Below are 16,695 nucleotides of genomic sequence, written 5' to 3' on the forward strand. Positions count from 1 at the left end.
TGCAAATTGCTCTAAATAAAGAAAACATGTTTTTATTTGACCATTAGCCTTTTACAAAAGGAAGTGGAAATCAATGTAATCTTTAATACTGAATATTTACAGTAAATTTGACAAAAAAACATTTAACATTCAGGTGAAATGAATAATTTTGTTAGCGGATGAATACTAGGCCTCAAAGTTGAATCATGTAAGATTCAACATGAGGCAACTCCTTTGGTGAATTGGTGGTGGTAAAGGCACTTGATTAATGTCTAAAAAGTTTTATCAAGCTGCGATTTGTTGAATCATATATTCTATTTTTAAGCCATGGAGTGGATACTACATTTGTCTCCAATATAATCACCTGGTTTGAAAATATGACTGTTAAATTGACATGTATATTTTTGAGAACGTTTTTTTATAAATTGATAATAAAATATTTTGAAATTACTTCGAATATCCAATATTTTTTAATATAAATGCCTTTTGTAAAAAAGATAAGGTTGATTCATGTGAACTTAAGACAGATTTTACCAAATTGTTGGGTTTATGCTTATCCTTTTTTCCAAATGAATGTCGTTTTCTCCTCTACACTTTTGATAAAGTCCATCCAAGTCTGCAATAACTTATCTATGGATAAATTGATGGATTTTGACTTCTATGTTAATTTTAAAAGTTATTTATAAAAATATTATATGAATGTGTCTTTGGTAAAAGAGCTTATTATTTATTAGCTTATAGTTTATTAATCCAAGTCTGAAATAACTTATCGATGGATAAATTGATGGATTTTGACTTATATGTTAGTTTTAAGAGTTATTTATAAAAATATTATATGAAGATGTTTTTGGTAAAAGAGTTTATTGCTTGTTAGCTTATAGTTTATTAGTTTACTGACTTATAAACTAATAAGTTAGAAGAGATTAATTTATGAAAAAATAACTTATTAGCTCTTTGTCACCGCTATAAATTATTTTTATCCAAATATTTTTTTTTAACTTACAGCGGTATGGAACCGTTAATAAACTAATAAGTTGTTTTTAATGGAGTTGGGACTATGATGAGAAATAGAAATCAATAGATAATGAAACTAAAGAGAAACATGAAGAATCAAAGAAGAAGAAGATGATATCATTAAATCTAATGAAATGAATTACAAACTATATTGAATGAAGCAAGAACCTCAAACAATCCCAGGGAATCTCCCTCTCTCACTAGCTAAATGCTAAGAGCCAAGAACATTGAACAATACTTAATCGACATCCCCAAAATGAAATTACTCTTCCCTCTTTATTCTACTCTCTCTCTCTCTCTCTCTCTCTCTCTCTCTCTCTCTCCCTAACTGACTTTCTAGCCACTTTCCATTTTTGCCCTTCTGCCCTTTCTAGAATGCACATGTAATATTCCTAGTTTATTTATATCAAGGCCCAACCATTCTGAATATGTATCATTACTCCCTCCTTCAAAGAAAGTCTTGTCCTCAAGACTTGCTTGAAGACTTTGACAACTAATAGCCCATCCATCTGCCAGTGTGTTGTCTCCTACTGTACCTCCTTTCCACCTAATTAACCATAGATGCAGTTGGTCCAGGTAATGCTTAACCATATGAATAGTCGACATTTCTGCTCTTTTGGTATTTGCAATTGTACTTCCTGTCCACGGAATGATCCATTGATCTACCGTAAGTGGCCTCAATCCGTCATCATGGCTGTGTCATTCTTCCCTCCTTGCTTGTACCCAAACGCTATTCTCTACATGTTGAACTACCATTGAAGTGTTCCGATTATACCCAATTTCATATGTAAACTTTTCGGTGGACTGATTGAAAGTAGAATTAGTCCCATGTTTTGTCCACATAATCCAATTAGAACACCAATGGAGTAGATCCAGCAAATGACAGATCACTTCCCAAACAAGATTTTTGGTAATCAACTCTGCCATATACCTAGATGGTAGCTCCTGCATTTGGCTTGAACATAAACTAACTTCTGTATCCCAATTGTGGATTACTTTTCCAAAAGATGTGAGCCATTCCATTCCCAAAATCAAGTCAGTGTTACCATACTTAGAAACTAATGACTTCACTTCAATTGAACAACATCCTAATTGAATGATTAACTCCACACATAAGTCGATCACAAACACCAATTGATTATCACTCTGTCCTGATTGAGAATTAGCAACAACTCCAAATAACTCCAAAATTTGACATTGTCCCACAAAAACATTCTTTGACTATTGATCAATTGGTACCTGATTAGCATCCCACGCATAGTGATTGCAGTCTTCTTTGCATTTATGACATTTGTGAGACAAGCCGACTAGAGAACCACCATGAAAAATTAGGTCCTTTTTCTTTCGTTCCTTCCATTCCGTGCGACTCGACGATCTAACTCTCCGATCCCGTTGAAACACATAAGCCATTGCCGGCGTTGGGGAAGGTGATGGCAGCTGATTAGGATAAACGTGGTTATTTTCATTCCAATTAACAAAGCGTTGATCAGTGGCCTTATTAACTAGTGGGTTTATATTTTGTTTTCTCGTTAAAACCCAGTCTATCTTTCGATTTAACAATTGTGAGCCCCATGAATCAATTGCAGCCCAATTGTAATTTTTAAGCCCATTGGAAGGGTAACCTAGATAACCCCATTCTAAACGGTTGTTAAACGGAGTCGTTTTCTCCCAAGAGCTCCGTTTGGACTCCATCATCGTTCCCCCGTTCTTTTCGTCAATTCCCGGCAGCAGGGGTGGTGGTGGTGGTGATGGCGGCGGCAATGGTGACGGAGGCGGCGGTCTACTAATTGGAATCATCACTTTCTTTGCTGCTTCCTTTTTTCAATTCCAAATTTAATCTCCGTGAAATACTTCTCGTAATCTCCTAGTTGTTTCATTCCTACAATCCAGGTATTTAGATACTTTCCGTTAAGGTTGAGGGTGGATTGGATTGTAAACTTCTCTTTCATTTCACCTTGATTCGAGATTAAGCCCATTGGCTTTCCATATTTTTCTTCTTCCACGGTCGTTAGTGGCAGTGGTGATGGTAGGCACGACGTTAGGTTTGGCGGTAGAGTCTGAGGGGTTGTTTTGGATTCCGATTCTGACTCATAAACCCCCAATAATACTTCATCTCCATCAGGTGGTGATATTTCGTTGCTTTCACGGTCTATTTCATCCAAAATCATTGGAGATGCCACCGAAGGCAAACCCAACGATGCGACCTGAACGACACGGGAAGTAGGATGAGACTAGAAACCGCTAACTATGCCAGACGAATCCCTAGAAGCATCATCAACCACCGACTTTGGTAATGTCCCAGTCGGATCGGAAACAATGCTAATATCTGAGAAAAACTCTGGATCCTGTTGCTTCATCCAATCAAGCAATACTTCACGAAACGCAACCTCTTCTGCCCGTTCTGAGGCCATAGCGGTTCTGATTGAGGCCATAGATGTCCTGATTTCCTGTATGTCTTCGTGAATCCTTGCTATTTGCTTATCATGATGATCCAGACGCTGAGAGACAGATTTAGTTTCCACCACTGGTTGCACCATTGTTACTCAACTCCGGCAGGTCAAGGCAGGTCGGACCAACGATGAGAAATAGAAATCAATAGATAATGAAACTAAAGAGAAACAGGAAGAATCAGAGAAGAAGAAGATGATATCATTAAATCTAATGAAATGAATTACAAACTATATTGAATGAAGCAAGAACCTCAAACAATCCCAGGGAATCTCCCTCTCTCACTAGCTAAATGCTAAGAGCCAAGAACATTGAACAATACTTAATCCACATCCCCAAAATGAAATTACTCTTCCCTCTCTCTCTCTCTCTCTCCTCTCTCTCTCTCTCTCTCTCTCCCTAACTGACTTTCTAGCCACTTTCCATTTTTGCCCTTCTGCCCTTTCTAGAATGCACATGTAATATTTCTAGTTTATTTATATCAAGGCCCAACCATTCTGAATCTATATCAGACTACTGTTGAAAAGGTGGTAGATAGTATAAAGTCTGTTATTTTCACTTGGCTAAAGTTTAGGAGAGATAAACGTTCATATGTTTGGGCGGAATGGTGTTCTTGTCCGCTATCCTGTTTGTAAACTTTCTTTCTTTATTCCCTTTGGTCTAGCTTCTTGTTAGATTTGGTGAGTTTTATTAATATATTTGCCGGTTAAAAAAAAAACTAATAAGTTGTTTTGCCAAATATCCCATGTATTTTCACCAAATTTTATTGTTTCATATTGTAAAAAATGGCCACAAACATGCTAAAAAGTATGAACGAACCCAAGGTAAAACATGGGGTTCATTTGTCATATAGAAACCCCATGATTGTAATTAATTTATATAAGTTATAACTGTCTCCACTGAGTATTAATCGTTAAGTATGCACGAATAGAATGTGAAACCAAAATTGTTCGTCCTAATTTGATTTTCATAAAGCTAGTCCTATTTCTTTCATGATATTACTTTTAGTCTTGTGAACAGCAAACCCTTTTTTTTTTTTTACTTTTTTATTGTGTGCTTATAAATGTGCACTTGATGATTCAACCCCTATTTTCTTTGTACTATCTTTTAATATACATATAAGTGTTTTAATTTTAATTTTATATATCCTATTTATTTGTTGGTTTGACAATCTAAGAGCATATACATATAGACATATACACTGGCGATCCAAGATTTTCAGGGCACAAAAATAATATCAAACAAATTATTTTTTCCAGGTTGGGTCAAAACGATTTTAAATACTAATAACAAAGTTACAGTCTAATCTAAAAAAATAAAAAAAGTTAGCTATGTGATCTAATAAATAACATGAAACTAAAATTTGAAAATTCACAAATCATATCACTTTACTCTGCTACCACATAAAGATTGAAAAATTCATACACTAAAAATGAAGCCTGTAATTCATAAATTGTTAATAATGTAACTACAATACTATATAAATTGTTAATAACGCAACAGATGAAGTCTTTATAACCATGATCTAATGGGGTCTAGCCTTTATTCCCTTTATTCCTTTTGATGGCCTTGCTTGCTTTTTTTTTCCTTCTAAATATTAGTTCAGCCCAATATTAATGAGGGACACCATTATGTGGACTTTGCCTGGAGGGCACAACATATATTTACAACAATAGTGATAAAACAACATATATTTATAACAATAGTGATAAAAAAAAATGTAGCTGATTGATGTTAATTGATTTTCTGTTGATGGGGCACGTGCATCCCCCTCTAGAACCGCAAAATGTGCAGCTTTAACATCAGTTATTCAGTTGTATAAACCTATAGTGGGTTTGGGCCTTGGTCTTGGATTTGATTGGGTGAGGTTAGCCGTTAGCCAGACTGGGCCCTAGATGGGCTAAAAAGGTAAGCCCAAAAACTGAACCTAATTGCCAGTGGGTGATTTGGACACATTGACACAATTCAAAAGACTAGTGTCTTTATGAAGATAAAAAAGAACCAAAACCACTCACTAACCCTCTTCCATTCTATCTCTCTCTTTATATCCCAAGCCCCAATGACCACCCAACTAGCATCTTTTAGTCAGCTTTTCTTATCGAGGTATCTTTATCTTTCTTCTTTTTAACTAAATAAATAAACCCACGCCCCTAGTTTTTTTTTTTTTTTTTTTTTTTTTTTTGAACAGCAACGCTCCTAGTTTAATTAATTACTATGCATGTTATCATTTCAAATCGATAGATATGCATTAATTTAAGAATAAAATCTTAGTTTACATTCATGTCTTATGTGGTTGCGATGATATGATAGACCGAAAGGTTATATGAACCTGAGAACAAGAAATCACTTGAGATTGACGTTGTTTATAACTTCATCATTCTTTTCTTTTAGGGCTGCCAATGCTGTTGACCCTGGAATTTCTTTTATTATGTGAGTACCTATATATCTATATGACTTTGTAATAGTTTGTTAATGTTGTTTATCTTTGATGATCAATGGTTTTCAAATATAGCAACGAATTGATACGAGGGTATTTAATCATCAAACCGAATATTGCATGCATTACAATGCCGTGATAGGGAAAAAGAGCGCATCCACTTGTCAACAATGACGTTAAAGCAATAGATTACACCACGTGCTTATTATCTTCTTTCTAAGATATTTTTCAAAATAAAAGCCTATCTATAAATATAAAAGCCTATCTATAAATTGTGTCTTAAAACATATACTATCTTAATACTACTAAAAAAGTGAACGCAAAGTAGACTTTTTGCTCTAATTTATGCAACAACGATCTAACTTCTCTTTCGAAAATAAAAAACAACGATTTAACTTCTTACTAGTTTCCTATGAGTTCATGCATGCATATAGTATTAGTAATAGTAGTTTATAACATGTGGTTCCCACAAAATTAATTATATTTTCATAGTAAAAATTCATAGTTATTAATCAATTACTTTAAATAAATAATTTTAAATAAATTATTAATTAAGATATATATACCAAAATTTTAAAATTAGTTATAACTTTAAATTTAACATATAATTACAAAAAATAAAGCTTTTTATAAAAAGTTTAAAATTTATTATTTAAAACATTAACTTTATTAATTATGATAGTAATTTGTTTAATATATCTCCACGTGACATAACATTATTGAAAAAAAAAAAAAAAAAAAAAAAAAAAAAAAAAAAACTAAAACTGATTTTTAGGATAAAAATAAGTGATAAAGAAAATAAGGAGATACGCATGTTTTGGGAGAAAGGAACAAGCTTTGTAAACATAGTACCCTTTACAATACATTTTGCATATATAGGGCTCTGGCCCCACTCAAGCATCAAATCTTTTTTTTTTAATACTTTTTAGCTTTTATTGATATTTTATCCGTCTATTACATTTATATGTGAGACCTTTAAAATATATTAATACATTATATTTATATTCTTTGTTATGTTTTATTCATATTTTATCTTTATTATTCTTTAATATTGTATCGATATATAAGTTATTTTATAACTTGATACATTTTAATTGTCATCGTACAATGAGTGAGATGGCAAGCGGACAACAAGCTGTAACATTAAGCCTTTTTGAATGGTAAAAACAAATTCTTTTAAAGATTACATCCGAAGATCTAGGAATATAACATTACTATGCATGATTCGTTGTACTCTTTTAAGAAATTCTACCGCATCCGGTGCGAGGAAATCAAACTTATCAAATGCAAATGGGATAAACTTATTTCTTTAAAATGTTTATTTTGTTATTTATTTTATTATAAATTTTTCATTAGTATCTTGATTCAATATTGATACTTCATATTACTATATATTAATATAAATGAATAAATTATAAACAACCAGATGATTTTTGGGACTCTCACTTAAAGCCAAAAATAATACTATTTTGTATGTGCTAAATAAATCATTTTGTTTACTTATGAAAGAATACAAAATCACAACTTTAAATAGGTTATTATGATTTTATATAGTATCCATGATTTAACATTTTTTTTATAAATTTACATCCAAACTTTATCTTTATTACGATAATTGTATTTACATATTAATTTTATGTTTTAGTTTTTTTTACGAACTACTTTTTGTTTTTCAAAACAAAGTTGTTTTGTTTTAATTATTTTTGCAACTTTATTTTTATATATATTGTAAAAAATTCATTTTCACAAATTCAATTTTTGTAACTGTTTTCACGAACGGTTGTTATATTTAAACAAATCACAATAATTTAAAAACGTTATAACATATGATAAAATATGTGAATATGTAATATACTTTTTTTAAAAGATTATTTTTTAAAAGTCTTTAAGAAAAAAACTAAATAATGTGATTTGTGAACTAGTGGATTTACATTAACTATTTACTTTTATTTTTTAGTTTTTAAAATATTTTGAAAAGCAACTCGTTAGAAAAAAATTATTTAATTCCACTCAGAAATTACAATATTTAGTTTTTTTTTTAATTTTTTTAAAGACTTTAAAAAACATTTTTAAAAAAGTTGTTTAACTCCGTATATTCACATATTTTAACATGTTTTCATAACATTTTGACATTATCATATAATTTTTTAAAATATAACAATCAAACTTGAAAATAAGTCACAGAAAAAAAAATTTGTGAAAATAAAAAGTTGTAAAAATATTTTAAAAAAAAAACTTTGTTTTATAAAACAAAAAGGAGTTCGTAAAAAAAATAAAACATAAAGTTACGAAAAATATTAGAACGTAAAGACCATTGTCATAATAAAGATAAAGTTTAGATGTAAATTTTAAAAAATAAAATTGGTTAAATCATGGATACTATATAATATCTACCCTTTTATAATTTATTCGCGTATAATAATATGAAGAATCAATATTGAATTGATGATACTAACAAAAATTTTGTAATAAAAAAAAATGAGGTATATATTTAATAAAAGTAAATTTATAGATAAAACAGTAAAACATATTAAATATAAAATATGAATAAAAGATAACAAAGAATATAAATATAATGTATTAATATATTTTAAGGTCTCACATATAAATGTAATAAATGAAAAAATACCACTAAAAGCTAAAAAGTTTTAAAAATAAGAAAAATATGCATATAATATGTTATGATAGTATATGAGTCTCAAATATAAAATTTTAAAATGATAAAAGTAAATATGGGTGATTGAGTGGGGCTACCGTCCTATAAAATGAAGGGTAAGTTACATGGATGGTCCCTGTGGTTTAGGGTAATCTGCATGTTTGGTCCCTAAAGACTTTTTTTAACTCGGACCGTCCCTATTTTATATTTTTGTTACACGCTTGGTCCCTGTCCGTTCTAAAAAGACTGATTTACCCTTACTGATTTATTTTATCTTTTTGAAATTATCAATTAATTAAAAAATATTAATTAAATGTGGAAAGAATATTAAGTAAATGTATAATGGTTTGATTCAAGGACCCCACACTGCACCCTCCTCCCCTCCCCTACCTCCTATTTAGTCGTCGGAAAATGTGCCTCCTATTCAGTCGCCGGAAAATGCACACTCCACCAGAAAACGCTTGACTTCATCGGAAAACACTAGATTCCACCACTTTCCACCTTTACCTCACCCCAACCCACCATTCACGTTCCTACTAGTTCCCTTTTCATTGTTACCATCTCAAGTGGAATCTTCGGCTAACATCGTCTAATATTCACCATCTAAAAACAATTTCAGTTGCTAATCATCAAAGCATCGTTAATAAACAAAAACCCATGTAAATGAACACTGATACCTGAAATCAAAATCTGAAATCGTTTATAAAAAAGGAATCATTTTCCACAGTTTTTATCCCCGATCACAACGGTGGATGAAACCAAAACCTGTAATACTCTTCAACCGAGTTCTTGCTTCCTAATCGAATCCAAACCAGTTGCAAAAACGCCTCTTAACTTTTCACATCAAAATTGATTTCTTCCTTTAGAAATGAATCCATCAGATGTAAAAAAACCCTCATTTTTGCATTCTGATTTCTTGTTCCACTATCACCAAATCAATAACTTTTCACCTTCTAAATCCTACAGGTTTTCTCTTTAATTAAGAATGAAGATGGATTTGAGAAACTTCAGGTACAGAGAAACCCAAAAGGAAGAAGATTCAATAAAATTGGCTTGTAAAAAAACCAAAATCCCCAAATCAAGTTTTTCCCCTTCTTTATGTTCGTCAGGTTTCGGGTCATCGGAAATATCCATGACACCTACTTGACAAGAGGGAAAGATGAAGGTGACATTGAGTTTCCATGGAAGCTTACCTCTTCAAATAATCCATCTTCACATGTGAAAGACAAATGGATTTATACCTGGTGCTAGATGTTTGCAGGCGACAAAGAAAGGAAGGAGATGGAGGGTATGGAGGGTAGTCGCCGACTGTGGCATTTCCCGACAAGTCGAGCATGGAAGATAGAAACGATGGTGAAGAAATGGTTGTTGGTAAATAGAGGGTTCTTTCACCTGAACCATGGATGAACAAAGAAAAAATAAAAGCTTCATACAATACATAGGTTGTGGGTGGGTTGGTGGGACCCACCTTTTATTAAACAATTTCTTTAATAAATAAAATAATCAATAAACATTAATTTAATTATAAAAGAAATATACAAGGGCAATGCAGTCTTTTTAAGCGTGTCAGGGACCAAGCGTGTAACAAAAATATAAAGTAGGGATGATCCGAGTTAAAAAAAGTCTTTAAGGACCAAGCATGCAGATTACCCTAATCCACAGGGACCATCCGTGTAATTTACCCTAAAATGAATTGTAAAATGCCCTATTTTTACAAAGCAAAATGGAACCCATATTTATATTTGATACCTTTGTTATTTTCGCATCGGATGCGATAGTAATGTTAAGACCATAATAATGTTATATCCCTTAGATTTTCGGATGTAGTCTTTAAAAGAATTAGTTTTACCATTTAAAAAGGTTTAACGACACAACTTGTTGCCCGTTTACCATCTCATTCATTGTAGGATGACAATTAAAATTTTAGTTAATGGATTAAAAAAATATTAGAAAATAAAATGTTAAAAAGATAGAGTGAAAAAAAAATTATTATAAAAATAAAAATCAAGTGATTTTTCTAAATAGTATTAACAAGAAATGTTGATTTAAATAAAAAATAAATTAATTAATACCGCTAGTTTGTTGCGTAGAATATATAACATCTTGTTTTCTTTATTACTTTTTCGTTTACATATGTCGACGCACTTAGTATTTTTCATGGAAGCTAAGATAACAGAGAAGTTTCAGACTTTGTACTTTTTACATGTATTGAAAGTTGAAACTAACGGCGTTAATTCTCCTTTTTGGTCTATTTAAACTGTAATTCTGAATAGTGATGCAACTAACATTGCAATTGCTTCAACTGTACGTACACACACGACACACACAGCAACAATAACAATGGCGGCAACAGCCAAACCGGTGATGATCGTCGGAGTTGATGATAGCGAGCAGAGTTTTTTCGCACTGGAATGGACGTTGGATCACTTCTTTGTATCCTCTGCTCCACATCATCCCTTCGAACTTATCATCGTTAACAGCAAACCTACTCCTCCTTCTTCCATTGGATTCGCCGTTCCAGGTAATTAATATATATTTAGGGTATTGATTATCTTCTTCAATTCGCATGCATGTATATGTATGCATTAAATTTGTTGTTGAATATGAATATATGATGAAATTGCAGGTGTGGAAGTTTTGTCGCATGTGGATGTGGATTTGAAGAACATCGCTGCTCGAGTTATCGAAAGGGCAAGGGAGATTTGCCTTTCTAAATCGGTTTGTGAATCCAGCTTCAATTGTGAATATATATATATATATATATATATATATATATATATATATATATATATATATATATATATATATATATATATATGATATTGGGAGAAATTACAAATAATTAGCTCTGAATTAAGTGGGTCGAGCATCAAAATTATGATATTATGAGTTGGCCGGTTATCAAATTTGAATGATATATAGTTGGGTAGCTGAAGAAATTCATGACCGACTGTATTTAATCTAACGTGGATATGTATGTAATGAATGCATTATGCAGGTGAATGATGCGACACTAGAGATTGTGGAAGGGGATGCGAGAAACATCCTATGTGATGCTGTGGAGAGGTACCATGCCACCATACTGGTTGTTGGAAGCCATGGTTATGGAGCAATAAAAAGGTACATACCATTAATTAATTAATTAATTAATTATGATTAATTTATGCCTATGCATATATGTACATATATACTCAATTAATTAAACATATATGCATGTCTCTAGCTAGCTAGCTATATTAAGATTAAAATTGATGATGTTGTTCATATATATATTATAATGTATAGGGCGGTTTTAGGAAGTGTAAGCGACTACGTTACCCATCATGCTCACTGCACAGTCATGGTAGTGAAGAAGCCCAAGACTTAGCTTAATTAACACAAATTCAAGATATCTTGCCCCATGGCATGGCATGGCATGGCATCCATCATCATTAGTTACCTTTTATGCTTATCTTTCATCTGAGCTCCCCATGGCTGCAGTTTTTTTTGCTTTGAAATATTGTCAACAGTCTAACACCGTTGTTGATCGTGGTAGTATGTATGTATGTTTAATGTTTGTTCAATTTCATAAACTTATTTTCATTTGAGCAGTCTATACATGTGTTTCCTTCATTTTAATCGTTATAAATAACATGTGTGTGTGTGTGTTTTGGACGTGCAAATTAATATGGATATTCCATTTCCATACAACACATTCATTGTTGGTGACATATAAATAGCAACAAGTACTGGTTTCACTATCAATCCATGGTGATGATGTGAAACGTAAACTTTGGAACTATGAGGACATGCAGTTTTGATAATGCTATTTGGAGAAAATTAAACCAGTGTTTATGCAAAAAAAAAAATACACTACTACTACTACAATGTACAAATACAACGGTAATTTTGCATTCACATCACAGCCCACAATTACAAATGGGAACTCTTACAAACGAGGATCCTTTTTAATATTTTTAAAAATTCAATGGTTCATTTGGAATTGTACGTATTTTGTAAAATCCAACATTAATTTCCCTCTTTCCTTAATAATTGTATTCTGTAGCTCTTGGAGTTTGCCACATGGATGAGTTGTTATTACAATTTACAAGTGTCAGTTTTCACCAATTCATGTGTAGTACTAGTAGATCGGATGGATGGATAAATATTCCTAAAAATCGTATCATTCAAAAAGTAAATAATTAGATTACTGTTTTTGCAATCAATCATATATATATATATATATATATATATATATATATATATATATATATATATATATATATATATATATATATATATATATATATACCACGAAATCTTTCTCAGCCTGCTAGCTAGCTTATTGAACAAGGGACCTTGATACACAAACAACATTTGACTTGGTTAAAAAACATAAGATTCCCAATATCTAGGATGGGCAAATGTGTGATATATATTGGTTAGGTCAGGACCTACTAGGAGAATCCAAAGGACCCAACCAACGCTTATTGCTTTTTACAAGAACACGATGCCAAATTAAAGCAAAGCATCCATGGAACTACTTTGCAACTGGGTCTGGGATATATCAAGATTCCAAAGTAGAATTTAAAACCACATATATATACTTGATGCACAAGTTCAAGTTCAAGTGTATTCGTGTAATATTATTATAATAACTATGACATGACACATAAAAATAAAAGTTGGCAAAAGGCATAGAAATGAACCATTGTGTTGTGTTATCTTTCTAGTTTGCTTAATAAGTCTTCCATTGCTGGCAGCTCTTTCACAATTTGGTTCCAATCAGGCAAGCCCTATAGAACAAAATAAACACACAACATTTGTTATATATGTCCATTTGACCTCAAAAGTTAAAATTAATCAACAAACAACAATAAAAACGGTTGATCATTGTTAATATCTATAACCATCCGTCATACTTGGCTTTCATTGCAAATTTTCTTGTGAAAACGCCCAAAAAACATTTTAGTTTTTTGCAGGAATGAGCCAGATGTAAAAAAACACACAAAACATCATCTTTTTGTTAAAATATGCTTCTTTTTTTTCTATTTAAATCAATGATTTGTTTACAAGAAAAAAGCGAATTATGATGGTGAGAAATTTCATGGACTTAGAATGAAAGAGCGATATGAAAATAATAATAATAATAATAAAAAGAGCAGTGAGTACTGACCCTCCCTGATCTTCGAACGCGACCATCTAGACGTAGTATAATATATACATCCTCACCGGGAGTAACTCCCTCTGATTTTTGTTGCTCCTTTATCCACCTTTCAAACAACTTAACACGCTTAAAACAAAAACCCAATAACCTATTTAATTTAGAGTGAGATATTTGATGCATAGTGCCACATACGCATGCAGTAGTGTTTAACCCCAAACCAATGTTGATCAAGGATAATAAGATTATTATGACGACTCACCTTTCCCACTCCCCAGGTGCCACAACCTCCGCCTTGAATCGGATCTCAGACTTCAATTTTGTTTTTGCAGTTATGGACTGAGCCCGCGACTCAAAATCTTCCTACAATCATCCAAATAAGGTATTAAATTAGTAGTAGTAGTAGTAGTAGAGGATAATTAAGGATAATTTTGCAAATTTATACCCCAACAGAAGGAAGAGATGCAGCTGGTTTTTTAGGACCCCCAAATCCTCTCTTATCGCTTTGCAATTCTCCTTGGCCCCAAATCACAGGAACCAATATAACACCTCGGTTCAAGAGCTCCATCCGGAACCTTTCCGCCTTTTGAATAGCTAAAGTCACACTCTCTTTCTTTCCCGCCAATATAACCTTCAAAAAAAAAAAAGTATGCAAATTAATGATGAAAATTTCTACTTTAATTTTGAATGGTTGGGTAAAAGGGAATTTGGATACTAACAGGCCTTGCAGTGTCTCTTAATTGCACAAGTTCAACCACACGATTAGTTGAGAGGCGCAGAGGCAACCTCGATAGTGTTTCATCTCGGGTAATTTGAGCAAGTTGTTCTTCCTCTTTCTTGTTATCCCAAACAAACAGCGCCACAAAAACTACAATGCCTACAAACTCAAACCTTTAGTTTTTTTTTTTTTTTTTTTTTTTTGACTTAATCTGGAAAGAGTTAAGCCAAAATAAACACTGCTTAATGTATTAACCCACCAACCTATTACATATTCCACCCAACTCTCCTCACGTTAAACTTGATGAATATTATGAAATGGAATGCAAGGGTAAAATGGTCATTTAGACAGTCTAGAAAAGAAACAACCCTTACGCATACAACATTTTATCCATACAGAGTTACAGACATCATCAGTCACTTTACCCATACAAAAATTAATGAGAAAAGAAACAGCCCCTTATTCTCATAAGCTGTACAGGGCATTTCTTTTTTACTTAATAACAGAACAATTTAATAGAGAAATTCAAGGAGATGAGACTTTTCCATGAAGTCCTAAATTTTTATAAAGTTATCTAGATATGTTTTACCTCCAAGATTAATGGCGACATTTTGGGAAGTCCCTAAGATATCAGGAGCTCCTTCACCACCTTTGATAGCAAGGAAGAGTCTAGGAAAAGTAAGGAACAATGAGATTCCAGCAGCTGCTGTAAATGCCACATAGAAGAATCTTCTAACACCACGAAATGGAGCTTGAACCTCACTAATCAGCTTCAGATCTCTTCTGAAACCATATCCTACATCTTCCCCACCAAGCCTAGCCTGCAAATACTTTTCATCTTTAACTTACTTTGATATTTGCTAATTCTTGAATTACCCACTTAGGGTTTTAAAAAAAAATGTAAAGAACCTCTTCTTGTAGTTGTTTAAATTCAGGTAAAACTCTGAAGGAGGCCAAATCTGGATCGTTTAGAATGGTTCCAAATTTCAGGTTATATTCTTTAAGAGCAGTGCGAAGACATTCAGCAGCTTTCTTTCCCTCCCCTCTTCCTCCAAATAGATAAAAGCAAATTCAATCAGATTGTCCTGATGCAATCAATCATAGTGATATACAACAGATAATCAAAAGGAAACCAAAAGTCCTACCTATAAGCATGGCAACAGGCTTTGTTATAAAGTGCAGCTTGAGCCTCCACGGGATTAGGGTTCAAGGTAAGCGCTGTTTCAAACTGGATCAGAGCATCTTTAACCTGAAAATTTTATATCCATCATGAATGCCCATAATCATGATAGTCAATTTAAAATCTTGGATCCATTGAAACTGATCCACACATTCCACTCCAAGTCAGGATGTTATGGATGTTTATCATTTTAATTCCCAAATGCTTCATCATCATGATACATTGTTGTAAAACACTCTATATGGTACCAGCAATGAAACCAATTCTTATTAATTTTCTATTCGAGAAGGCATCCCTGAAAAAGAAATTAGTATGATAGTGGACATTCAGATATAAATTTCGGCCACTGAATTTAAACTAAGAAAATCCGGGCAATATCCATAACAATGAAGCCATTAACTTGACCCCTATAAACACCAAAAATAAGGTAATCAAAAGTTCATAAATAACAACATGAAACATTTTAACATACTATAATAGGGTGAATTTCGATGCAATACGCAATGATAATTACGTATACGGAGTGCGACGGAAGTAAAAGAAGAATATTAGTATAAGTACCCGTCCTTTAGAGAAGAGGGTGAGGCCCAAATTGACGCAAGATTCTGCTGTCTCTGAACCAACTTCCGGCGACGGAGAAGGTGGTGACGGCGAGGTTGAAGAAGAGCAAGAAACTGGTGAAAAAAGAAACTTCGGGGGGGAATTAAAAGTGGGTTTTCTGCGTAGTGGTAGTAGTAATGAGGATATTGATTGATTTGGGGAATTGAAGGAGTAGCGGTGGTGATGGTGGTGCCGGAGCACAGGATTTATCACATCCATTGAGGTCTCATGGAACACAACCGTTTATCCACTTCTTTGTATAAAAGAAAAGTCCTAAAATTTAGTCCAATTTATGAAAAAGTCTCAAAATAAATTTTAATTACAGAAAAGCATAGAATATCGGTTAAAACTTCGAAAAAGCCTTTTTCGGCCGGTTTCGCAGATTTTGCCGGTATTCTGTCCTTTTTCGTTAGTTTGCTCAAAATTTTGGGACTTTTCCAGAAATTACATAATAACCAAAATATTGGGACTTTTTTGAAAATTACCATGAAATTAATGGATATTATTATTAACAAATCAT

The 16,695-nt window shown here is 32.5% G+C and overlaps 2 protein-coding genes across 4 annotated transcripts; one reads left to right on the forward strand and one right to left on the reverse strand.

The window, feature by feature from the left end:
* The first annotated feature begins 10,798 nt into the window (after positions 1-10,798).
* On the forward strand, positions 10,799-12,116 carry LOC145072212 (uncharacterized). Its single transcript, XM_079018597.1, has 4 exons — positions 10,799-11,055; positions 11,161-11,252; positions 11,533-11,654; positions 11,820-12,116. The coding sequence occupies exons 1-4, from the start codon at positions 10,875-10,877 to the stop codon at positions 11,899-11,901; spliced, it is 477 nt and encodes a 158-aa protein (XP_078874723.1). The 5' UTR covers positions 10,799-10,874; the 3' UTR covers positions 11,902-12,116.
* A 248-nt stretch (positions 12,117-12,364) lies between these two features.
* Positions 12,365-16,441, reverse strand: LPA1 (tetratricopeptide repeat (TPR)-containing protein). 3 transcript variants are annotated; one of them, XR_013690950.1, is made up of 11 exons: positions 16,137-16,441; positions 15,541-15,644; positions 15,305-15,440; positions 14,985-15,216; positions 14,397-14,554; positions 14,123-14,308; positions 13,940-14,040; positions 13,690-13,786; positions 13,223-13,309; positions 12,826-12,871; positions 12,365-12,684 (listed from the first exon to the last, which is right to left on the reverse strand). XR_013690950.1 is itself a non-coding variant. In XM_079018596.1 (10 exons), exons 1-9 carry the CDS (start codon positions 16,392-16,394, stop codon positions 13,235-13,237), a joined length of 1,347 nt encoding a protein of 448 aa, XP_078874722.1. In that variant the 5' UTR covers positions 16,395-16,441; the 3' UTR covers positions 12,365-12,684; positions 13,223-13,234. The 3 variants fall into 3 exon arrangements, 2 of the variants coding, with proteins under 2 accessions (XP_078874722.1, XP_078874721.1); XM_079018596.1 differs by lacking the exon at positions 12,826-12,871; XM_079018595.1 differs by lacking the exons at positions 12,365-12,684; positions 12,826-12,871 and having other exon boundaries at positions 13,095-13,309.
* Positions 16,442-16,695: the final 254 nt, after the last annotated feature.

Source organism: Lactuca serriola, chromosome 9, assembly GCF_051521515.1.
Source record: "Lactuca serriola cultivar US96UC23 chromosome 9, Lser_US96UC23_V15, whole genome shotgun sequence".
Taxonomy (NCBI): Eukaryota; Viridiplantae; Streptophyta; class Magnoliopsida; order Asterales; family Asteraceae; genus Lactuca; species Lactuca serriola.